At 44.1% G+C, this 24861-nt stretch overlaps 1 protein-coding gene across 1 annotated transcript in view; it reads right to left on the bottom strand.

Annotated features, from left to right (window-relative positions):
* TRPC7 (transient receptor potential cation channel subfamily C member 7) overlaps positions 1 to 24861 on the bottom strand; it is a gene marked incomplete at both ends in the record, with an annotated part of 122581 nt that overhangs the window by 78733 nt on the left and 18987 nt on the right. The window contains one exon of the mRNA XM_082835488.1: positions 11500 to 11682. Coding sequence (XP_082691614.1) covers positions 11500 to 11682 — 183 coding nt within the window. The remainder of the gene's footprint in view (positions 1 to 11499; positions 11683 to 24861) is intronic.

The raw sequence follows: 24861 nt of genomic DNA, 5'->3' as shown, positions 1-24861 counted from the left end.
CCAAATTGCTACTGATTTTATTAAACAATGGTATTTTGTATTTAAATGACCTTTATTTTTAAATAAAATAAGGCTATTAGTTATGATCTGAGTTTCCGTGGACTCTGTGCCAGTAGTTGTAGGACTTTAAGAATGAGACAAACCATGCCTAATGTCTAGTAGCTCATCATGGACTCATCTCCTATTTATCTCATTTTGTTTCTCAAGAGAACCCTGAGTTTCCTCCACAGCTTTTAGGAATGCATCTCACCTTGAATGTGGGATTTTGTTGTATTTGAGAAAAATGAAAACTGGAGGAAAACTCAGGTATGGTACATTCATTCACTCAGTCATTCATTTATTCAGTAAATATTTTTGAGTATCTTCTGCTTGCCTGGGTCTGCTCTAGGCTAGGAATACCGTGGTGAGCTACCACCACAGAGCTTACTGTGTTGAGGGAAATAGACAATAAACAAGTAGACAGATGACAAATGATATTTGCTACAGAAGAGGGCACTGGGATAGAGAGTGGCTGATGAGGGAGGGAGTCACAGGGCAACACGTCTGCCGTGCTACTCAGTGGGGCTGCATTGAAACCACGCCTTAGCTTAGCTTCTCCTGCCTCGTCCTGCTTCTGCCCCTTCATTGCAGGCTTCTCACTCACTTGCACAAGGACCCTTGTCTCCAGCTCTGCTTCTGGAAGTGATGATCTCTAGCCTCAGAACTCCCTGGAGTCAGGGACTGTGCCTTTCTTGTTCACTTTTAGACGGAAGGTTTAAGTGGGAGGCTGATGTGATCTGACTATTTCAGAAAGTTCTCTGACGGTTGCTTGTGCGTGTTGGTGAGGAGGAGGGGAGGGTGAGGTCGGAGGCAGATGGATCAGTTGGAAGCTACTGTAGTAATCCAGGCAAGACAGGACTATGGCTTGGATTATATAAATTAAAGCATCTCTATTAAGCAAAGGTTTTCATCCACAATTACACTTACAAGACTCCCCTTCCATCAAGAAATTTGTAGGTGACCTTAGGCAGATGAATGTTAATAAAAGAATAATGCATTATGGTACATAATGGGAGGAATATATAAAAGATTAAATGCTCGTTAAGACTCTGAATCCATATATGAGCATTTAGTACAGAAATAATGAGACGGAAATGTGTAGTTGGTCTTTAGCTTAATTGCTGGAGTTAGTTACAGGTCCTTGGGCTGGGGGGACTGTCATTTCTAAGATCTGTTTGACGGGGATAAAAGTGACAATTTGAAAATGACTCTTGTTCTTTCCACTTTGGGCTGGTAACTGCATTTAGTTTGCGTCTATTTCTTGGAGGCAGTGGCGACTTATGTTCCTTCGTTGAATGCTCCTCAAATTCCTCTCTTCTTGTTAGTCCCTAACTCAGAATGTAATAATAATCAGCCTCTGAATACCTTAACAAATGCATCACATGATGGATATAAGGATAGGTAAACTAAGGCTACACAGCTTAGGAAACATGATAATCGAGAAGAAGAAAAATGCTTTAAAGGATTATCCTTCCATGCAAATATTTATATATTCAAAGAGCTGAACAGAAGGCAGCAGAATAACCAAAAAGGCAGTAGTTGTTTTGTCTGGTTGTGCGGACTTTGAGGAAGTGAAATCTCTTTTGCAAATGTGCAGTAGTATTTGCTCTTTAGAGAAAATTGTGTCAGATGATTCAACAGCAGGCCTGAGGAAGGGCAGAGGGGAGGCATCAGACGCTCTGCTTTTCCCTCTTAAAGCTGAGCCAGGCGGGGGGGTGGGGGGTGGGCAGGTCAGCAACTCAGGCCAGTGAGTGGAGGAGCACTCCTGAGACTCACTGTGGAACACTCAGTGAGCTGAGCTCCCCTGTGGAGGACAGAGGCCCCATTGCCTCTCCCTGCCGTGCGGGGCCACCCTGAGAGCCACCTGCTGCTCTCCTCCATCCCTAAGACTGCCAGGCCAGAACCACTGTTAACGGCATCTCTGCATAGGAAGAGCTCTTTTCCAGAGTTACAAACCCAAAAGGATACACAGGTCGGCAATGGAGGGCATGGAGATGATGGCCCCGTACTCTCAGGCCAGCCTGGGACATCATCTGAATTCTGTTATATGGGTTTTTGATCGTGAGGGGAATTACAGATGTTTGGAGTACATTAAAGCCTGTGGCTTCACATTTTACACCCATCTGTCTATTCATTTGCTCACCATGGAGACTGCACATGATGTGTAGGGTGAGCACTATTTCTCAGTCTCCAGAGACCAAGATGAATGAGGAGAGGTCCCACCTGCCAGGAACTCAGTCTTTACAAAATTTAGAATCATTAGAGAGCCTTTTAAAAACACAGTCCCTGGGCTCCCACACAGGAGAATTGGATTAGAAGCTCTGTGGGTAGGGTACTGACATTTTTTCTTTTTTTTTTCACAAAGCTCCCAAGTGGTTTCCTTTATGGAGCTAAGTATGAGAACTTAATTTGTTCTAGGGAGATACATTGAGTTTGATTTCGATCTAACGTTGGGTTTGGTCTAGACAGATGCAGTGCATCCTTGGGGAACTACAACCCCTGTCCTCAGTGGTTTACAGTTAAGGGGTTATAGCCTAGATCCTGGAAACTATCCCTGAGGTTCTCAACAGGGAATGATTTTGTTTCCACGTCTTCCTGTGGAGACATTAGAGACCGTGTCTTGGAGACATTTTCGGTTGACAAAACTTGTGAGGAGGGTGCTACTGGCACCTAGTAGCTATAGGCCGGGGATGTTGCTAAATATCCTCTAATGCACAGGACAGTGCCCACAGCAAAGAATTATCTGGCCCCAGATGTCAACAGTGCTGAGGTTGAAAAAGGCTGGTTTTGTCTTAAGGGTAGTTTCTGCTTGTGAAACCAACATGGCATATAGTTTCCATTAGCTAGCATTATGCACTAACTGTGTTCTAGCTACATTATGTGTTAATAAACATTGATTGTCATTTATTAGATACTATTGTTTGTCCCCACCGTACAGATAAGAAAACTGAGCCCCAGAGATGAAATAACTTATCTAAAGCCACCTATCTAGTAAATGAAGGACTTGGGATTTGCACATGTGTAGTCAGGTTTCCAGCCATAACAGTATGCTGGTGCCCAACAGGTTTTATTTTTCTTCTCCTGAGAGTTTTTCCAGGCAGAAAAGGGGTACATACATACTTGCGTTAGTTCTTCTTAGGATTGTTGCTTGAGAAAAACAAGACTACTTTTCCTAGGCAAAAGATAGCCGCTCTGAGCCAAGAGATTAATGGACGTTGGTCATTTTTGTGCCAGCTGGGGCCACGAAAGTGCTGAGAGGAATCCCCGAAGAGGACACTGATTGATGCTTTCAATACCGATGGATTCCAGCAGCGTTTGGCAGCTCCTGGACATCCTGCAGCACAGTTTGGGGTAGTGCCTGACCAGCCAGACTGTGTTTGTGACAGCTCTGGTCTTCTTAACTCTGAGCATCTGTTGAAATGATGCCTCAGCAGGAAAACACAGTGGGAGAATGTCTGCTCAGAGCATGTGAGCGTCTGATTGGCCTCTCAGGCGTCCTCTAGAAAGCCCCAGTGTCCCCACATTCCCTTTGCTCGCTGGCCCTGTGCTCTCTGCAGGCAGAGGAAATGAAACAGAACCCCAGTAGAGGTCAGCTGCTGTCTCTAGTGTCCCTACCTGTGGTCACCACACTAGGGTGAGGGGTTTCAGCCAGTTGTGCATCTACTGCTGCGCCTCATTGTCTCTCTTAGCACAGATTTAGGCCAGGAGGCTTTTGAGAGTTGGAGTAGCATCTGCCTTATCCAAGGGGCTCCTGCAGGCCAGCAGGTTAAGTAATTTGAGACAGGTTACTAAAGCCACATATTAGTAAGTGGAGAGTGTGAGCCGGCATGCTCCTGGCCATGACGCTATAAACTGCTACACAACACGTTCTGTTTTCTTCTTATGGGAGTTTTTCCAGGTAGAAAAACGGGCCAACTTATGGCATGACTGTCAAATGTGCACAAGATGGTGATTTTTGGAGGAAAGAACAAACAGACTTATGCTGTTGTTAGAGGCCCTGGCCCAGCTTTAGACAGGGTGGTGATGCTGGGGGAATGTTCCCCCTACACCCCTCCCCTCTAAGGTTGCCCCTCCCTCCTTGGTATTCTCCTCTGTGGGCACATTTTGTGCACTTCTGGGCTCCATCTCTATGAAGGAATCTTGAAATGAAGTTCACAGCAGGGAATTGAGGTTCATGGAGGACACTGACTTGGTATGTTACCATTTTTTGTAGAGATTTTCCATTTTTGTTAAGAGCACAGGCTGTTGCAAAGAATTTACAGTCTCTAGTATTGGCTGGGCTATTGGGTCTACTGTTCAGCTCTCTCTCCTCCCATCTCCCACAGAATTTTTCTCAAACCTTTTTAAAGAAAATTTTTTCAGGCTGCCTTCTACCTCAGAGGGTGATTCTGCTTCCGATTTATAGAGACGTTGATGCTTTTAATATTAATTTCCTCAACTTTTTTTCCTGTTGGTGGTCATTAGTGCTGTTTACCAAATAGCTCCATTTTTTTTTCTCGTTTCAAACACATGGCAGGATTATTCAGCACTTCCTGGCCCCTTTTGTGGTGGGGTGGGTGATGTGACTAATTGTTGACAGTGAGTTGTAAGTAGAAACAATGTGTGTCACTTCCAGGTGAAAGCATTTAATTGCCGATGTGAGACTCTCCAGGGCTGGATTTCCCTTTGGCAGGGTGGAAACATTTGAGATGGTGGCACTTCTATCAGCCTGGGTTCCTGAGTGAATTCCTCTGAATTCTGTTGCAAGATGGAAATAGGATGAGCAATAAATAAACGTTTTTGTGTGTGTGTGTGTGTGTGTGTGTGTGTGTTAAAAGCCAATACAACTTTGGTTTTGCTTGTTAACACAGCATAACTTCACCTGCCTTGATTAATAGTCTGTCCCTTTTGCTCAACAATATTGCTGCATCCATACCAACCCTTTTTTTTTTTTTTTTTTTTTCGGTACGCAGGCCTCTCACTGTTGTGCCCTCTCCTGTTGCGGAGCACAGGCTCCGGACGCGCAGGCTCAGCGGCCATGGCTCACAGGCCTAGCCACTCCGCGGCATGTGGGATCCCCCCGGACCGGGGCACGAACCCGCGTCCCCTGCATTGGCAGGTGGACTCTCAACCACTGCGCCACCAGGGAAGCCCCATACCCACCCTTTTTGCTTTTCAGCCTTTCTCAGAGGCTTTCTATCCTGAGAAAACCACCCCTGATTAAACTCCTCTGATGGCTTCCTAGTGTTCCTTAAAAAAGAACAAAACCAAAATCCTTCAGCATGGTCTGCAAGCCTCTGGTTCCTGTGTGCCTCTGTAGACTCATCCCACACCCCACTCTTCCTCATGCCTTCTGACTCTGCCACGTTCACATTCTTTCAGTTCCTCTTATAGGCTGTATTTCTTCTCACCACAGGGCCTTTGTACAGCTTTGAACATGTTTTTTCGTGCCAGAGATGCCCTCCCCACCTCTGGCTAACTTTTCTCAGAGCAAGCGTTGAGTTCTTCCGAGAAGCCTTTATTGACCTCCCCAGTTAGGTCATATCTGCCTTTAGAAGTTGTAATACCATGTTTTTCTGCTTCATAACACTGACTTCAGTTGGAACATTACAATTTATTGGTGTGATGTTCTGATTAATATCCATCTTCCCCACCATGGTTCATATCACGTCATTTTTATTCACTACCACATCCCCAGTGATTAGCACAGCACACTCTGTAGTCACTCAGAGAAAGCTTGTTAAATGCATGAATGAGGATATATAGTCATACTGTCCAGTTTAGTAACCACTGGCCACATGTGCCTATTGAAATTTTAATTAATTAAAAAATTAAGAATTCAGATTCATAATTACACTAACTGCATTTCAAGTGCTAATTAACCATATGAGGCTAGTGGCTACCATATTAGATGGTAGAAAACAGAACATTTCCATCATCATAGAAAATTCTATAGGATAGTGCTGGCAGGATAAAGTTCAAGTTCCTTGTGCGTGGCATATGATACCCTCAAGGATCTGCTGCTGACAAACTCTCCAGTTTGTTTCTTTCCCACAATAGCACAGCCTCAGCCACATCCCCCTCTAAACATGTTCCTTTCATAAACGTGCCACTCTTCCTAAGATATCTGTGGCTTTTTAACTTTAACCTCTCTCTACCTAAATTGCCATCCCTTCCAGAACCTCTCATCCTTTAAGCCCTACCTCAAGCATTTCCACTTCTGGGAAACATTTCCTGAGGTCTAGACTGAGCTGGTCAGTGCTTCCTCTGACCCCCGTGCTGCCCCCTTCCCATTCCTGTTTGCCTTGCTCAGACAGGATTGTGACCCTTTGTTCACACATCTCTCTCCAGTGCTACGTGAACCCCCCTCAAGGACAAGGCCTGGGTCTTCTCAGTCTGTTCAGTGCTGAACACAGAGCTGGTGATGTAGTAGACATCAGTGAATGTTAGTTAAATGATGAGTCAGCCAGTGAATGAAAATCACAGGGGATATTATTTCCTGAGTACAGCAGTGTGAAGAAAAAGGGAACTGTGTTACTAAGTAGGGCTAGTGAGGGTTCCGCCTGCATCCTTCCCCCTCCCATGGTCTTGTCCCAGGTCTTTACTTCATGTGATACTAGCTTTCTGGTCCAGGAATCACCCAGGAGCTTGGCAGAGTCAGGAAAGGGCACCTCTGAAATTCTGGGATCTGGAAGGCTCTGCTGAGTGGTGCTGCTTCTTGAGGAGAGTGGGTGGGTCTCATCAGCTGGAAGGAAAGATAGCTGGTACCGTAATTGCATCCTCCAAATCAAGCCACATGTCAAGACGCTAGAACTGGGGGCCACGTAGAGTCTGAAAGAGGCAACTGCTGTGAACTCTGCTTTGCTCAGCTAGCAACGTGCAGAGGCTGTTGCTGCTGTGGTCAGAGGCTGTCTGTCTGCACCTTACCCACCACACTGATGGCTCTCTGAGGGCAAGATTGTGTCTTACTTTCCTCAGGATCCCCTGCAGGCTGATCAGTGACTGTAGGGCTTACAGGCCATGGCTACAACAACTTGTCAGATTAAACTAACCACCCTTATTGGTGACATTGCCTAATAATAGACATGCTTTCTGCAATGACAGTGATATAATTTTGGACCAAATATTCATGTGTTCCCATGTTTTTTGGTAGCAGACCTTGGCTTAATTATGTCCAGAGGGGCCTCCATCTCCGCTACAGGTGGAGTTAAGGCTTCTATTGTAGAAAATAGGACCTTCCAGGTTTCCTGTCTCACTCTCCTTTGGCGCTTTGAACCTGGAGGACACACGCCGACAAAGTTCTTTCAGTGAATGGAGATGCACCTAATCCCCATTAAGGCCGACCTGAAGTCAGGAAGGAGGAAGAGACGACATAGGGGAGAGAAAGGAAAATAGCCTCACTGTAAGCCTAGAAATGAAGAAGCGATAAAGAGGAGAGAGAGGCAGGGATGAGGGTGAAGGGTTCCGATGTGAGCCTTCAGTTAGACAAGTTGAAAAGGGCACGAAGCATCTTGTGTCTGTAACCAGTCAGTCGGCAATGACCATGTGCCAGACACTGCACTGATCTTCCTTTATGGGTGCAGACTGGGCCAGCTGAACCTGAATGGATCACAGACTGGTGAGGTCTTCCCAGTTGGTGTGACTCAGAGTCCCCAAGCATTTATTTAGAGTTGCTATGCAGGGGGAGGGGAGCGTCTTTAAGAAGGATATTTGTGCATGTTCCCTGGAGACAGAGCTAGAAATGGAGGAGTCTGCAAGACGTCTGTCACTCAGGTTGGCCCTGGGGGAGAAGACCAAGGCCTGTATATATACTGGGGCTGTAGGCCAAAGCTGGAGGGATTGTTTTCTTTATCCGTGAAGCATAGGTAGAGTTGCTTCTGGGCTGAGCTGTGACTCAGTATGGGGAGGAAGCATCCTTGCTTCTTCGTGAGGCATGCTTGGCTTCTGAAGGGACTGTGGCCTGTAAAGGCTTAGGGGGACTGAGGTGGATAACAGAAATGTCTTAAGTGATGTGAACACCGACTCTACGCCAGTGCAATGTGTGTATTAATACTGCCTCATTTATACCCACAGGCTGGTGAGGCCTGGGGCTATTTGAGGCACACATGCTTTATTCCATTTGATTCTTATAACAATTCAATAAAGTAGGCATTATTAACCAAGCTTTATAGATGAAGGAAGTGAGACACAGAGAGGCTAAGTGACTTGCTTAAGTGACCCCATTAACAAGTGGTTGGACCGTGATTAACTTTTAAGGGTACCTTCTTAGCCACTTCTCCAACACTGCCTTCCAAACACAGTGGGAAGGCTGAATCACCCTGTTAATTAAGGCAGAAGTCATGGAGAACAGCCATATCCTCACAAGGCCTTTTGGTCTTTGGGGGAGGAGTTTTAGGCTATAGGGATGATGTCCTTACCCAGGGGGACATTTCTAGCATTCTCTGGGAAGATAACAAAGGACCAGCTAGGGAATATCTCTGGGGATAAAAGGACCCGTCTAGTCCCAGGGAAGGGGGAGCATAGCATTACTGAATGACAGTGATGATGCTTTCCTATGGAGCTGTAGAGACCTTTTCAGTTTCCAAAGCATTTACCCTCATATCAGTTCATTTGAAAGTTCACAGAAACCCTGTGAAGCAAAAGCATATATGCCTATTTTTCAGAAGGGGAATGAGGCCCATAGAGCTTCAAAGACTTATCCAAGACCATGTGGTCATTAAATGTAAGAATCATGCTAGAAATCTCCTGACATCCCCTTCATCATTCCTTCCTCTTTACCAGGTGGTCCCTTGTGCCATGGTGGGGTAATTGTCTTTATGTAACAGAGGCTGACATTATGGCTGAGGCAGCCAGAGGACCAGACATGAGGGTGATGCCCGAAGAGAGGCAAACATTCAAATGAAGGACATGATCTTGGGTGCAGTACCAGCCACAGAGTGGCACCCATTTCACTCAGATCTATGCATTTCATAAATATGAAGGCTGATTCTGTATTAGAGTTTCCCAAATACTGTCACATGGAAAACTAGTTTTACCAGATGCTCCATGAGAAAGGGAGTTCTGTGGTCAAGTAATACACATTGTACCCTTCTTCTTTTAGAGTAGCAATGCATGATCAAGGTTCGATAATGTCTTTAAGCAAAGAAATCTTTTTGACTCTGCTTAACTCAAGGTCTCTAAATTTATTTGAACACAAAAACTTTTTTTAAGGTCACCTATTAGCAGCTCATGGAACTACCAAGAACAACTAGTTTGCTTTAATCACTGAATTAATGGTTTGATTTGATATGTGGCAGAGACTTAGGAATTTTTTTATGGCTTTATATTCCAGCCTTATGACACATATATATGTCAGGTGTAAATAAGCCTTGGTGCTAGTTGTTTCATAATTAAAAGACCCAGGGTTAGATTGTGCCCATGCAAGCATTCTAAAGTTCATAAATTAAAAACGAAATCTCATTATAATATCAATAAGATTTTAAAATATTATGTATTTTCGCTGGTAATTCACGATAGAATAAACGTCAAGGAAAGCTGTGAGTCTGCTCTCTATGATGGCATATGTGGTTTGAGAGAATTACCTACTGGAGATTTTTGAAATGAGCAAGGCTGACATTTTATGCAGGTCATTTATCATCTTCCTACCTATGGATTGCAGCAGACACTTGACATTCATGATGAGTGTTTCTTGAGACCTGTATGATTCTCCTAATTAGCAAATACCACTAGAGTAAATAATTTCCCTCACAAAACCTCTTTATTCTGACCAAAACTGTCATGTTCATAGAGTGTTTTCACTTTTTCTTCTCATCCATCACCAGGGCTGTTTTGTACTTGGTAGTTGACAATGAGAAGGAACATATAGGCTCTGAAGTGGTAGCCAAACTCTGGACTTGCTCAGTGATTTACCCTCAGTGACTGTGTTGCTCAGTTGGATTTATGTTTCAGAAAAATGGTGAATGCTTGCATTTTCATGGGCTGTTGGAATTGCTTGTGAATGGCCAAAACTGTGAACGTAAATCTGCGAATGCCAAACATCGTCTTTTCTTTGGGGTGTCAAATACATCTTCACCTTTCACCCTGTGTTGGGAAGCAGGAGAATACTGTGGCTTGGGGAAGGAAGGAAATGCTAGAGACTCAGGCTTGTTACCATTCATTACCAAGCAGTCTCTTCCGCAGGGTTTCTTTGAACCCCAAGATCATGGATATCTCAGCACCTTTAGGAAGGGATTGCTGTGCTTCGCTGAAGCGCCTCAGCGAGCCCTTGAGATAAGCTAAAAAGTGAGTTTCCCTACACTAAGTAAATAGGATTGTACATACTTGAAACTGCAGCCTGACTCCTCCCTTCCTGTAATTCTATGCTTCTGGAGATTAATCTAAGGCCACATTTCCCATGATTTATCAATTTTATCTTCAGGACTCAGAGTCTTTGAAAAAAGCTCTTTTTCCTAGAAGTTTTGATTATTATTAAAAGTAAAAGGACAGGAAGATTTTTATCAAACTTGGAAGCTCTCTCTAGATGAATACCACAGATATACATGGTTTCTTGAAGGATGGTTCATCCTACACAAATTAAGATAATCAGACAAGAGGAGAAATGCCAAGAGGCCAATTTGGGGGCATTGGAAATACCCCCCAGTAGTCACCCTGTAAAAGAGCTGGAAAAAAAAAACCAAACCCTTGAAGACTGATCAGCCCTCTTGCTTATGTGGAAAGCACATTGGTATTTAAGCATATGGGTCTTTGGAGCTCCGCAGTTTTCATCAGGATGAATGATGTCGTCTAACATAAGAGCAGATTCTAAAGAATCCAGAGTATATTCAAAGTGGAACCCTAATTGAATTTTGCTCCTTAGGGACTCAGTCTGACCAGCCACTGTGGGTGTGAGGGCTACTGGGTGCTGGTGGCCATTAAAGACACCTTGAGGTTGATTGAGGAGCTGGGACTTACTCTTTTGAAAGTCTAGTCATGCTTCCTATTAAAGCTTTTCATAAGCCTTGAGAGTGAAATTCCTCTGAGCCTCCCAGAACCATGGATCCCACAAATCCTCTACACTAAGACATTTTCTACACAAGTCCCCAGGCACACAGGGAAAGCTCAATAAATGCTGTTCACAGAGCTGAGTGATATGTTTTTCATGAAAGCTTGGGAATCAGCCGGCTAGCTGATGGGAGCGTTCACTGTAACCTTGTCCTTGCTAGTGGCTTGGAGGTTGAGAATCTGCTCTTTTGTTCTCCAGGCTTGAAGCCTGTTCACGGAGTAACTGTCATGATTCATCTCTCTCTCCTGGTGGGCTGGGGGTGAAGGAAGGAGCTCTGAGCAGTCCTGCAAGTCTGGAAGTTCTGGAAGTTCCCTGTCTAGAGGCAAGTCGGGTACTCAGTGTTGTTACCATCCCCTTGTGGGAACAGAAAACAAGCATGAACACAAAGGTAGGCCAGCAGCCCTGGAGCTGGGAAGGCCGGGGGCGGTGGGGAAGCTTACCTTCTTGACTTCGTATTTAATGGCGAGTTTGATCCGGCTCAGACTTGGACGGTGGTGGTCGGACCAGACTTGGAAGTTCACATCACCATTTAAAATCGCTTCCACCTCTTCTGTGTCTCGGCACAGGTCCAGCACGCCCACCACAAAATCCTTGCATTGCATAGATAACTTCCTGTAATCGTTCTAACAGAATAAAGAGAAATCAGGGGTGTGTCACACTGAGCCCCACAGGTGGGCTTGCCTAGCATAGCAGTGTCGCTCAGCAAAGCTGTGCGCCAAGCGGGAGCTTAGAGTGCGTTGGAACCAGAGGGTGTGCTGGATCCAGAAGGCAGGGCAACTTCTCTTGATGCAACAATCTAGAGGGCATCTTCTCTAAGCCAAGATTCGTCAAGGTGTGCTCCTCAGCCACCTCTATCAGAGTTACCTTGGGTGCATGCTATAACTATGATTTCCAGGCCCTGTTAAAGACTTACTGACTTAGAATTCCTGGGGATGAGGCCCAGGAATCTTTTAACCTCGTTCTCTAAGTAATTCTGAAGCCTGCCAAAGCCCACCCTGAGCTCTTTGAAAGCAGCAGTTCTCCTTGCCTAATTCTGAGCCAAATCTGAGGGAGGAGTGATAAGGAAATGCACTTTTAAGGCTGATGGAAATATCACTTAAATCATTTACTACCGATCTGTAATGGCAACTGCTCTACGCAGGAAGTTTACTGGAAAGATGCCGCTGATATGCTAAATTTGGGGGAAAAATGTACACAGGTGTGCTTTCTTTTAACGTGCTGGAAAATCTGCTTGTAAATTATAAATTTAAAAATCAAATGTAATTTAAATCTAACAGAATCCTTTCCTACCACAGATCCTTTTGTACAGCAAATCATGACACCTTAAATTACTTGCCTGTTGAATAATCATTTTCAGACCTTGACCTCCTTTTTGTTTTGTTTTGTTTTTTTTAATGAGTTGCCTCTGGGTTTCTCTCATCTCCTCCCTAGGCATACGTTTCTAAATTATCTTTCAGAGGCTGACTGCCTTTCCTAGTGACATGCCAACTTCTCTCTCCCCTAAAACACACTGCTTCAATTCCAGATAACGATCCGAAATGTTGGACAAAAGAATGTTTCATGTCACCTTCAAACCACTACGCCCCCAAAATATTTTCCCCTAAAGGCTTCCTGATTGGTTTCTTAGTTGAAACAAGTCTATTCAGAAGCAACACAAGAACCAAATGTCACTTTCAGTGTTAATCAATGTCGAAAGCCCTGAGAGTGGTAAATAGTAGTTGGTAGATAGGAGTGCAGTTTTGCTTTTCCAGAACCTGGATTCCTCAGCACATAGATGGGAGGCTGAAAAACTGCAGAAGCTCAACAGTTTTTCTAAGTTAATGATTCGTTTCTCCTTGCAGCACTGCTGCTTCAAAATGTCCCTTTACGTTAGAGAAAGAAGTAAGTGTTGACAAATGTTTGTTTGCTAAAAGGAAAAGGGTCAAGAAAATGTTCTCAGACAAGAGTGGCTACCCTTCATTTCTATATATCATTTAGGGATAAGCAGGGTGTTTTGGAAATGCTGGGTAGAAAAATGACGCTCAGCTCAGGCAGACTGTCATGGGCAAGTCAGACTGTGCCGTCCCAGAGCCTCTGCGCATTTCTGGGTTCAGTGCAGTTCAGAACAGAAGGTACCACTTCGTTAGAGACTTTCACTTCCCTGGGCTCTTTCAGCGAGCCGGGCCATAAAAAAGGGAGACACACCAGAGCAACCCAAACGGCTGGTTTGCTTTTTGCCTTCTGTATCAGTCTGCAAGGCAACATGCCTGGTGTCTGCAGATGGCTGGAGGAGGCAGGCCTGGGCCTGGCAGGAAGACAGAGGTGACATGGACATGGGTAGATGGGACATGGAATAGATGCAGACGGGAGGGTCATGCCAGGCCCAGGCCTCCCAGAGAGAGCCATGGGTGCACATCTCTGCGGAGTTGTGATGATTAGGAGAAATGGGTCAACCCTGAGCTCAGCGAGCCTTTGAGCCACACTCCTCAACTTGAGTTGGAAAGATGAGACATATACCTAAGACCTCACAGGTGCCCTTTTACAAATAATTCCATATTCCTGCACACTGAAGTCTGCCAGGCCCAGTGGGTGACAGCTGTTCTACCTCCATCATCTTACCTAATCCTTATAAAAACCTCATGTTAGAAGGACTGTCAGCATTTCCAGCTCACAAGCAAGAAAACTGAGACTCAGAGAGAGAAACTAACAGGCTGAATCCACTTTTCCTTATATTGGTCACTTACTCATCTCTGGTTACTCTGTCACCTTCCTTGAAGATTTTAGCTTCTGTCTTACTGTCGCTCTCCCAACATTAACTGCTGTTGTTATTGGTGGTTTTGGTACCCAAGAAGATGTCCCTTCCATTACCCTGCCCTCTCATTTCCTTGACACCATCTTTTCCAGTGACCTTATCCTCAACTCCAGCTCAACCATTCATTCTCTTAGTTATTCCCAGTAACTGCAGCTCCTCCACGACCCTAACTTTAGGTCTCCCTCTCTCTGACCACTACCTCCTATATGTCCAGCTTTCTTCATCTGGGATCCTAATTCCAGCAGTCCTTTGATTCCATGAAACCTACAAGCCATTGACCACACCACCTTTTCACTGGTTTTCCTTCCCCCTCAGGTCCCTGTCTCCCTCCTTGCAGAGCTTCTCTTTTATGGGTAGTCTTTATCATCATCCTTGCACACATCAACTCTCTTACCCTCCTCTTATTTTGTCCTCCTCACTGGATGAAAGCCTGACCTTGGTTGCGTCTAGCTCTCCACTACTCTGCTCCCGCCTCTGCACAGTTAACGCGGCTGGAGAGCACACACCTGCACCGAGCAGGCGTGCTGTAAACTCACTACCTCCAACCTCAAGCAGTCCGCGGCGCTCCTGGGCAACTTACCCTCCTCCCTGTCCCAAACAAGCGTTTCATACCTCTCCAGTCTCAATTTTCTAACACTTCATCCCCCTCCTAGTTTCCTATTTTACTTGGAAAATAGAGCTCATTGGAAGAGAAGCTTCACATGTTCGCACCATCCACATAGTCTACTTTCATCTGTGCTCATGGACTCTCTTCCCTCTTCTTACTCTTGCTGCTCCTATCTAAGGCCAGCTCCTCCACTTGTGTGTTGGATATCAGTCCCCTACGCCACTCAAGCACATGGCTCCTGCGCTCTTCCTTTCTCTCCCCTGCACTGTTAATTTCTCCCTTTCTCTGTTGGCTTAGTATACGAACATGTTGCTGTCGTCTTAAGAAGGAACTCCTCTTGACTCCACTTCCCTCTCCAATTACTACTCTAGTTTTCTGTTCCACTTTATAGAAAAACTCCTCATTAGACTTGTTTACACTCATAGTTGACAGTTGTCCTCCTTACACTCTTTCTTATTCCATTCAGTAAGGCTTTCACACTCTACCCATTGCCTCCACTGAGACTGTCCTTCCAAGGTCACAAGTGACTTTCATATGCTAAATCCAGTGGTTGGTTCTCAGTCCTCACCTTACATGACCTGTTAGGTGCTTTGACATAGCTGATCACTGCCTCCTCCTTGATACACATTCTTCACTTGGCTTCTAGCATAACATACTTTTCTGTGGTTTTTCTTCCTGAATGAGTACTTTTGCATCTTTGTTGATTAATTCTCATGTCCCTGATGTCTTAGTTTTAGAATGCCCCAAAGATGTGCCCAGTCCTTTGAATTCTCCTGTCTGTTTACACTCATTGCCTTAGTGATCCTGTCTAAGATCATTAGACACCATCCATATGCTGAGGACTTCAAATTTTATGTCTTTAGCTCAGCCTTCTCTCCTGAACTTGAGTCAAATATATCCAATTACCATCTTGGTATTTCCACTTGGATGCCAAATAGGCATTTCAAACTTAATGAAACTAACTCTGGACCTGGTCTTCTCCACCTTGTTAGTATTCCCCAACTTCTCAGTTGTCCAGGACAAAAAATCTTGGATTTATCCTTGATTCCTCTCTTCTTCTCAAAACAGACATATAATTTAGTAGCAGATCCTACCAGCTCTACCTTCTAAAAAAATCTATCTATCTATCTATCTATATCTATCTATCTATCTATCTATCTATATATAAAGGATCTGACCACTTTTCACCAATTCTACTATTTCTACCTTGGTCTAAGCCATCATCATCTCTTGCTTGGACTAACCAAGAGACTCTTAACTGGCCTCCCTGATTCTATGATTCTATCCTGGTCTTCTATAGTCCATTCTCCATACATCAGTCAGACATTTAGGAAAAGTAGTCAGGTCATGGCACTGGTCTGCTCAAACCCTCCAGTGGCTCCCCATCCACTCAGAGTAAAAGTGGATTCATTATACTGTCCTATAAGGACATACATTATCTAGCCTCTCCATTCTCTCACTGATTTCGTTTCCTGTGGTTTTCTCCCTCCCTCAGTCCACTCCAGCCACTCTTACCCCCCTGCTGTTCTTCAAACACACTTGGCATGGACTAGACCTTTGTACTAGTTATTCTCTTTACTTGGAATGCTCTTTCGCCAGGTATCTACATGAACAACTTTTTTAACTCCTTCAAGTCTTTGCTCAAATGTCACTTTCTCAGAAGACTTCCTTGACTGTCTTTAAAAAATTGTAACCCTTCTCCATTTGCAATCACCCTTTCCTGCTTTTTTTTCTTCATAGTACTTATGACTATATGACATCCATACATGTGATTTATTATAATTATTGTCCATATCTTTCACTAGAATGTAAGCTTCTCGAGGGCAGGAATCATTGCTGTTTTGTTCACAAATATATCACTAGAGCCTAGAATATTTCCTGGAACATGATAGGCGCTCAGTAAATGCTTGTTGAATCTATTGGAGCAGTGTACTTGTCTAAGATGACATAGCGACTAAGTGGTAGAGCCAAGATTCAAGACAGGTCGGTATGACCCAAATCCTGTGCTCTTCCCTCTCACCATGTTTCCTCCTCTTGGTGAGCAGCGTGTTCCCTTCTACTTAGCACACTTAAAACTAGAGACTTAATTGGGGCTGACTCTCAACTAACTTGGAGAAATAAAGGGTGGGCTGGGATATGGATATTTGAATACCCAGCAGATTCTGTAGTGTAGTAGATGAGTGCACAGGTTTTGAAGTCAGAAAGACCTGGAGTTTGAACTTCTTTTTTACTACTTGTCAGTTGTGGGAAATAGAACAAGCCATGTAACTCTTCTGCATCTCAGTTTTTAATCTGTAATACTATACATACCATATAATGATTGGGAGAATCAATACCAAAACAATGTAAAATGCTTAGTGTAGTTAACAGGAAATAACACAAATAACAAAATAAATAAAAACCTAAATAAATATTGATAATAAAGCCTGTAAATGGTAATTTTAATTAGTTACCACCTTATTTTGACCACTGATTTCAAACTCTAGACCTCTTGCTTTCTGTGGTTTTTAGTTACTGGACTGGGAGCAAGACTGGCCCTTGGAGAGGAGAACACAAAATGCTGGAGAAACCCTTGATTCCTCTCTCTCTCTCACTCATGTCTAATCCATATATTAAAAATATACTCTGAATTTGTTCACTTCTCTTCATCTCTGGTGATCACATCAGTCCTTCCCAGGGTAGCACCTCCAGTTACCACACGCAGGTTATCAGTATTGAACTTGATTAAATCTGTAATCTTGCCCGTCCCCAAATCAGTCTGAATGATGTTCACCTTGATGAGATCAGAGTAGTGGGTAGTGTCAGCATCACGGCTTACCAAATGAGAGATCTCTTTTTGTACCCACAAAGGTCTTTCTCATTTTGCACAACTTACACTTGGCCTCTTTAGGAGTAATACAGTGAACAACAAAGTGACCCTTGGTGTGATAGTCAGATGGAAATTTTCTCTAGTCTTGTCAATACTGATGATATCCAAAAAACCAGCAGAGTAGGTTATATCAGTGTGGACCTTGCCATCCATCTCAGTGAACTGCTCTATGCACATCTTCTTTACTTAATCTCCTGTTAGGGCATACTCAAGTCTCTTCTTAAAGAAAGTGACAAGGGACCACCATTCTTAGCTTGTGGGGACTGCTGGATGGACACAGAGTTAGCAGACAAATCAGTTTGTCCAGATTAAGGGCTTTGAAGCTGCTACATGCTGCAGTGCTTCCTGGGACCGTGAGCTGTAGCTGTGCTGGGCATGGAACAAAGAGGCCCTAGAGTTTTGCCTTTTCCAGAATGCCATATAAGTGGAGTCATATAGTATATAGTCTTTTGAGACTGGCTTCTTTCACTCAGTATAATTCCTTTGAGATTCATCCGTATTGCTGTGTGTGTTCATAGTTCATTTCTTTTTATTTCACATCTACTGCATGCACGTATCAGTTTGTTTATACGTTCACTCATTGAAGGATTTGGTTATTCCCAGTTTTTGACAATTATGACTAAAGTTTCTATAAACATTCATGTACAGGTTCTTGTGTGAAGATAAGTTTTTAGTTCTCCAGGGTAAATATCTAAGTGTGGGATTGCTGAGTATATAGCAAGTATATGCTTAATTTTAGAAGAGCTGCCAATTACCACCAACCAATTATGAGAGTTCTGGCTGCTCCGTGTTCTCTCCACGGTCAGTTTATTTTCTGTGTTGTGGTATCTCATTGTGGTTTTGATTTGCATCCCCTAATGGCTAATGATATTGAGCATCTTTTTATGTGCTTATTTGCCATCTTTGTATCTTTTTGATGAAGTGTCTGTTCAAATCCTTTGTTAGTTTTTTTAAAAAACTGAGTTTCTTATTGAGTTTTGAGAGTTCTTATATATATTCTGGATATAATTCCTTTGTAAGAGATAGGGTTTGTAAATATTTTCTCTCAGTCTGTGGCTTATCTTTTCATTCTCTTAACAGTATCATTCAAAAAATAGAAGTTTTAAATTTTGGTGATGTCCAAATTTATCACTTTTTATTTTATGATTATGCTTTTGGTGTCATAAGCTAAGAAATCTTTTTTAACACAGGGTCTCAGATGTGTCCTCCTGTGTTTTTGTTTTTTGTTTTTGACATTTAAGCTGAGTTTTTAAGAAATGATTACAATAAAAGTTTTCTAAGCATTGTAGTATTTCATTAAATGGTTACAGTTACCTTATAAAGCTGATAGTATAGTATTATTCCCAAATAAGAGGAGGACGGAGAATTGATCATTGGATATAGCAACTTGGAGGTCATTGGTCACCTTGATGGGAGCAGTTTTGAGTGGAGGGTGTGACTGGTGAGGATTAAAGAATGGGAAGAGAGAGAAGAATTGAAGCCAGTAATACAGACAGAGAGGAGTTTTGAGGAGTTTTATTAAACAGGAAGGCAGAGAAATGGATAAGTAGCTGGTGTGAGAAGTGGAGTCAAGAGAAGCTTTCTCTTTTCTTCTCTCTCACTCTTCCTCCCTTCCTTCTTTCCCTCCTTCTCCTTATGGGAGAAACCATAATATTTTTTATGTTGATGGGAATTTTCCAGTAGATAATTATGCTGGTCATTGTATATGATATCAGTATATCATTGTATGAATCCAGTAATTCAACAGTGTATATGACAGAAGATTAGGTATAGTGTATAAATAGAGGAATGAATTTGGATAGAATCACATATGGTTTATCCGTGGTGGGAGGGAAGGTCAAGTATGTGAGTGAGGATGCTAGTAGATGGATGCATTGGTGGTAGGACTCTGTAGACATTTTCTTTCTATTGTTTCAATTTTTTTTCTAGTGAAATAGGAAGAAAAATTATCAGCTGAGAGTAAGAATTGGGGAGAAAGTGATGGAAGTTTGAAGAGAGGAGGTCTGAAATAGATTTTAGGGAGATTTAAGAGTGAATTGATTACGGAGACAGGATATTATTGCTGAAGAACAGTAAGAGCCCATTTGAAATTCATGGTTAGAAATTTAAAATGAGACCAGCTAATGTGGTTGATTCTCTGTAACCACATTCACCTCCCTGGGTGCCAGCAGACAATTAGATTTTACCAGGATTGTATTTTTTTGCCAAAAGATAGAAGAAATCAAGAGAGAGGCAGTGGAACTGAGATGTATGTGGGGAAGATGGTAATGATAGTCCATGGAATTGAGGCTGGTATGAAGGGAGACAGGACTTCCAGGGGAGAAGGAATGTAGAAAGACCCAACTATATGTTGTCTACAAGAAACCCACTTTAAACATAAAGTTGGTGGTTTCCTACAAAATGAAATATACTCTTACCATATGATCCAACAGTCGTGCTCCTTGGTATTTACCCAAAGGAGTTGAAAACTATGTCTACACAAAAACTTGCATACGGATGTTTATAGCAGCTTTATTTGTAATTGCCAAAATTTGGAAGCAAGCAAGATGTCCTTCAGTAGGTGAATGGATAAATAAACTGTGGTACATCCAGACAGTGGAATATTACTCAGTGCTAAAAAGAAGTGAACTATCAAGCCATTAAAAGACATGGGGGAGCCTTAAATGCATATAACTAAGTGAAAGAAGCCAATTTAAAAGGCTAAAAAATACTGTGTGATTCCAACTATATGACATTCTGGAAAAGGCCAAACTATGGAGATAGTAAAAAGATCACAGTGGCCAGGGGTTGGGGAGTGAGAAGGATGAATAGGTGGAACATAGAGGGTTTTTAGGGCGGTGAAACTACTCTGCATGATACCACAATGGTACATATATGTCATTATACATTTGCCCACATTCACAGAATGTATAAAACCTGGAGTGAACCTTAATATAAAGTATGGACTTCGGCTGCTATTGATGTGTCAGTGTAGGTTCATCAGTTGTAACAAGTGTTCCACTCTGATGGGGGATGCTGATAATGGGGGAGCCTATGCGTGTGTGAGGGCAGGGAGTATATAGTAACACTCTGTACCTTCTGCTCGATATTGCTGTGAACCTAAAACGGCTCTAAAATATAAGGTCTATTGAAAAAAAGATGGTTAGATTAGTGAGTTGGAAGTCTTGGGGGTAGGCAAAAGATTGACAGAGTTGGGATATTAGAGGGAGATATAAAAATTTGAGCTAGTAGTCAGAGATTATGCAGAGTTTGCATTTATTGATCATGACAGGTATAGGCTCAGGTAGGCTCATCGTGACTAAAGTAAGACCACTGGAGGAGATGAGCTCATAAAACTGAGTCAGGGCGTTAAAAGGATGGTCTATGTATATATTAGAGTATCAAGAATTTAAATAGCAGTAACTAAAACCATGGAGAAATGACAGGGATTGACCCATTGTTGCAGATTCCAATGATATGGAATTATGGGTGACATAGTCTGATGAAATATGGTTCAGAACTCAGTGTTCTTAGGGAGGAGAGAAGGAGAAAGGTCTGGAAGTCATAAGGAACAGCAAGAGAGATATGTGCTCCCTCCCCCCCTTCTCTAGGCCCAGTGGTATGAGGACTGTGAGAGGAAAGCCAGCCCCCCGCCTGGGAGGACTGCAGGGGAAGTGTGTCCTTAGGGGAGCCTGTCTGCAGAAAGAGCAAGAAGGTGACGCATCTCTAAGAGCAGGGGGCAATGACACGGGGGGTTTTGCTGAGGGGAGACTATGCTTTTTGGAGGGTGAAGTAGGAGCGTATCTGGAGATGAAGAAGCGGGGTGTGAGGACAGAGCGGGGCATGCGAGGAGCCTTGTGGAGAATCAAGTGCAGGTTCTGAGGGGTTACCTGGGAGGCAGCAATGACATAAGAGAGTTTAAAACAATTACTGAAATTATATTGTGAGGATTTCGTGAGGTAAAGCAGGTGAAGTGCATGGCATGTGTTGGGCACATAGGTCTGGATCAGTACAGTTTAGCCAAGAAAGGACTTCAGAGCCTCATCCTGCCCTCCAGCCCTCCCTTCTGCACATCTCCCACTCAGCTGATGGATGAGAAAACTGAATGTTAAGATTTAACACACATGGCTGAATCCTTATTAATTGTAACTGGAGTCACTGAAATAAGTAATGGATGTGAAATGCAGGGTAAGAACCTGAGCCTAGTGCTCATTATTGCGGATGAAAATTGAAGAGTTTCAATCCGTGTTTTAGCTTTCATGCATACACTTGATTGTTTCATTAACCTTCACCATATAAATAAGCCCGGGCTCCGGAGGATCATAGAAGGCATTTAATTTCCATTTAGGAGCTCAGATCCAAGAAAGGTGGTTCAAGTCCAGCACATGAATCAGCTAGCCAGCATTTCTTGCCTTGGCTTTCCCAGGGGGATTACACAGCCCCTAGGTCCTCAGAATCCAGGGTTCTGACCCCAGGGTGGGGTGGGTAGGGCTGGCTCCCTGCTCCAGTGACCCTCTCAAAGGCGTGACTCTCAAACTCTGACACTGGTTACTCCCTCCCTCCTTGACTTCATTATCTGTTCTCTGCAGGAGCCCTCCCCTTATTCATCCTAGACTTACTCCCTGCATTTCCTAATGGGTTCTCTGTGTCCTAAGTGTTTCAGAATTTGGGAAGGGTGATTGTGTATGAGCCATTGGTGATCTTAGAATTTCTTGGGACAGGGCTGATCAGTCTTTGCATGAGGGAGATGACTGGGTGATTAGTGTTTGGTTGGGCTCTAGAATCAGAGTGTCCGAGTTCAAATCCCAGCTCTGCTGCATACTGTCTTTGTGTTTGTGTGTATAACTTAAGCTTCCTCTGTGTTCTAGCTTAATCTGTATAATGGGGATTATACTGTTTTCTGCCTCATGGAGTAGTTGTAAACTAAATAAGATAATCCATGTAAGTTGCTTAACACAATATGTGACAAGTATCAGGCAATATTAAGATGCATGTGGCTTGTAGGTTAGCAGAGAGTGTAAACATGGAAAATTTGTCTTTCAGGGTGTTGGTCTTCAAGTGCCTTTTCTAACAGCAGGCACACCCATTGTTGGATTTAATTTCGCAGCTTCACCTGTGTCAGTCCTCAGGTGGAAGGTGCAGGTAGCAGGACAGAAGCTTGGAGCAGGGCATTGGAGCAGAGTCCTTGATAATTCACAGTGAAGGTGCAGGCCCCTGGGTGCTGAGCTGAATCTGCAGGTGACTGCACCGCCTTTCTCAGCCAGGCAGTGTTGACAGTGTCTCTGTTGACACTTTGGCTTCCATCCTGATTTTTGGTTTACTTAACTGGCAGCTACTGACACCGTTAAGGGGTTCCTTAAGCCACCACCATGACGCTGTGAAGTCCCAGAAGTCACGGATTGCTCTGCTCGTTGGTTTTATAACAAGTCCCCTCTGATGGATTCAGAGGCTTGCCTAAGGAGAACAGAGGCTGTCTTTCAAGGAAACAGATGAGCAACTCGAGTATTTTATTCTAATTCAGCAGGTATATTTGAGCACCCACTGTGTGCCGGGCACTGGGGATAGAGACCTAAATAAAATACAATCCTTGCCTCTGAGGAACTCAGGGTCTTGCTAGAGAGAATGACAAGTGACTAGGTAAGGACCACAGGGTGACGTAAGTGTCTTGGGATATGCCACCCAACTACAAATATGGGGGACTTCTAAGAGGAGACAGAGTGTGAGCCCTGAGGATGGGTAGAAGCTAACAGGGGCGAGGCAGGTGTGGGGAGGAGAGTAACAGGGAATGGACGTTCCAGGAAGAGGGGCTGGCAAGTGCAAAGGCCCCGAGGCCCGAGAACGTTCACCAACGGGTGGACTGTGCTGGGTATCAGCTACTTTACCCACAGATGGTTACGCATAGGTTATGCACCTTATCCAGCCTTTTACATAACTTCTCATGATTAAACAAACACGAACACGCTCATGTATCCAGAGAGGAATTCACATACACTCTGCACATCCTTATCCAGATTAAAGATGCTGCTTGGTTCTCATTTGCTGAGCTCCCAGAAAAGCCCTTCCTCAGCTTTCTGCTTTTTCAGCTGGAACCACAGGGAACAGACGCAGGAAGGCAGGTCTGCCTGTGTGAACCTTGCCCCACCGCAGCGCTTCACAGCTCCAGGCCTCCCTGGAGGCTCCAGGGCTCTCTTCCCTCGCCCTGCACACTCTCTGTCTTTGTCTCTCTATCTCCTTCTCCTTTCCCTTTCTCTCTCTCTCGCACACATCACTCTGTCAACCACAGGTCAGTGCTCCATGGTAGAGGGATCGCTCAAAGCTGTGACTCAGGAAATTAGCCAAGAGGTGTGAGTTGAAAGAGAAGGAGGGACCCTCAGGAAGCTCCATGGTTCGCTTACATAGAAGCAGCCCCACCTTTCCCCTGCCTTCCTGTCCTACCCCCGCATGGGGTCGACCTAAGCATGATCGGTTGGTCTCCGTACCCATTAGAATGGGAGGTAGTATTAAAGCATATGACTCTTACAGTTTTTGCTACTGCGGTATTATTTATTGAATGTTTCCTATGTGCCAGACCCTGGGCTGAATGCTTTACATATTTAGCTCATTGCATTCTCATGACAAACTAGGAAGTAGATACAGTTATCATTCCTCTTTATAGAAAGGGGAACTGAGGCCCAGAGACTTCAGTGGCAGCTGGGATTTGAACTTGAGTGTGGCTGACTCCAAATTCCATAATACTAACACTGGGAAGTGCTCATCTGATAAAAATACCAACTGCTCTGGCACGTGCTCTAAAACCCTGAGCGCGACCCTGAAGGGGCAGGTTCAGGGTCCTTCCTGGTGAAGAGGAAGAGAGAGATGAGGGCCTGTTGCTAAGAGTCAAAGGTGCTGAAACCGTGTGAGGCAATACCCTGTGTATCCACACCCAGGGGCAGGCCGGGAGTAAGACTGGCTGAGCCCAGAGAGCTGAGTTTGCCCCGCGCTCTAAGTTACCAGCAGGTGCGTTGGCATCAGAATGTTGGGGGAAGCCATCCCTAATGGGATGTGCCATTCCTGTTGCTCCCAAGGCCCTAAGCCTCTTATTTAAGTGCCAGTCTGTCCACCCCCTCCCACATCCTTTTCAGTCTTATGACTTTCACCAAGGGGCCATCCACCTCTATTCTGTAACAGGTCCCCCTCCCCCGTGCAGGACCACTGTCTTCATGGTGAGAAGTTATGGGAATGGGTGGGAAGCAGAGGGTCTGCAGAATTTCCCCCTGCAGTGGCTGGGACACCTTGCAGCTCACTCCTCAGATACACAGAGAAACTGAGAGTGGCGGGATGAGGCTGCATTGCTTTTGCCATCTGAATTCCAAAGGGGGCAGCACGGTGACTGCTGTTCATGGTGCACTGGCTTTTAGCAAGCATGATTTTCGGGTCTGTTTGCTGTGTTGGAGCTGAGGCATACTGTATAGCTGCAGAGTGATGCTGAGTTAACAACTCTCTGTTCCTCGATCCTTCCAAAGCTTTCATCCACAAGCACACCTAAGCCACTTTGGTCCGTGGATTGGTTCATAAAA

The sequence above is a fragment of the Leucopleurus acutus genome (genome assembly GCF_964270905.1).
Source record: "Leucopleurus acutus genome assembly, chromosome: 3".
Taxonomy (NCBI): domain Eukaryota; kingdom Metazoa; phylum Chordata; class Mammalia; order Artiodactyla; family Delphinidae; genus Leucopleurus; species Leucopleurus acutus.
This window is presented reverse-complemented; position numbering and strand designations above follow the sequence as displayed.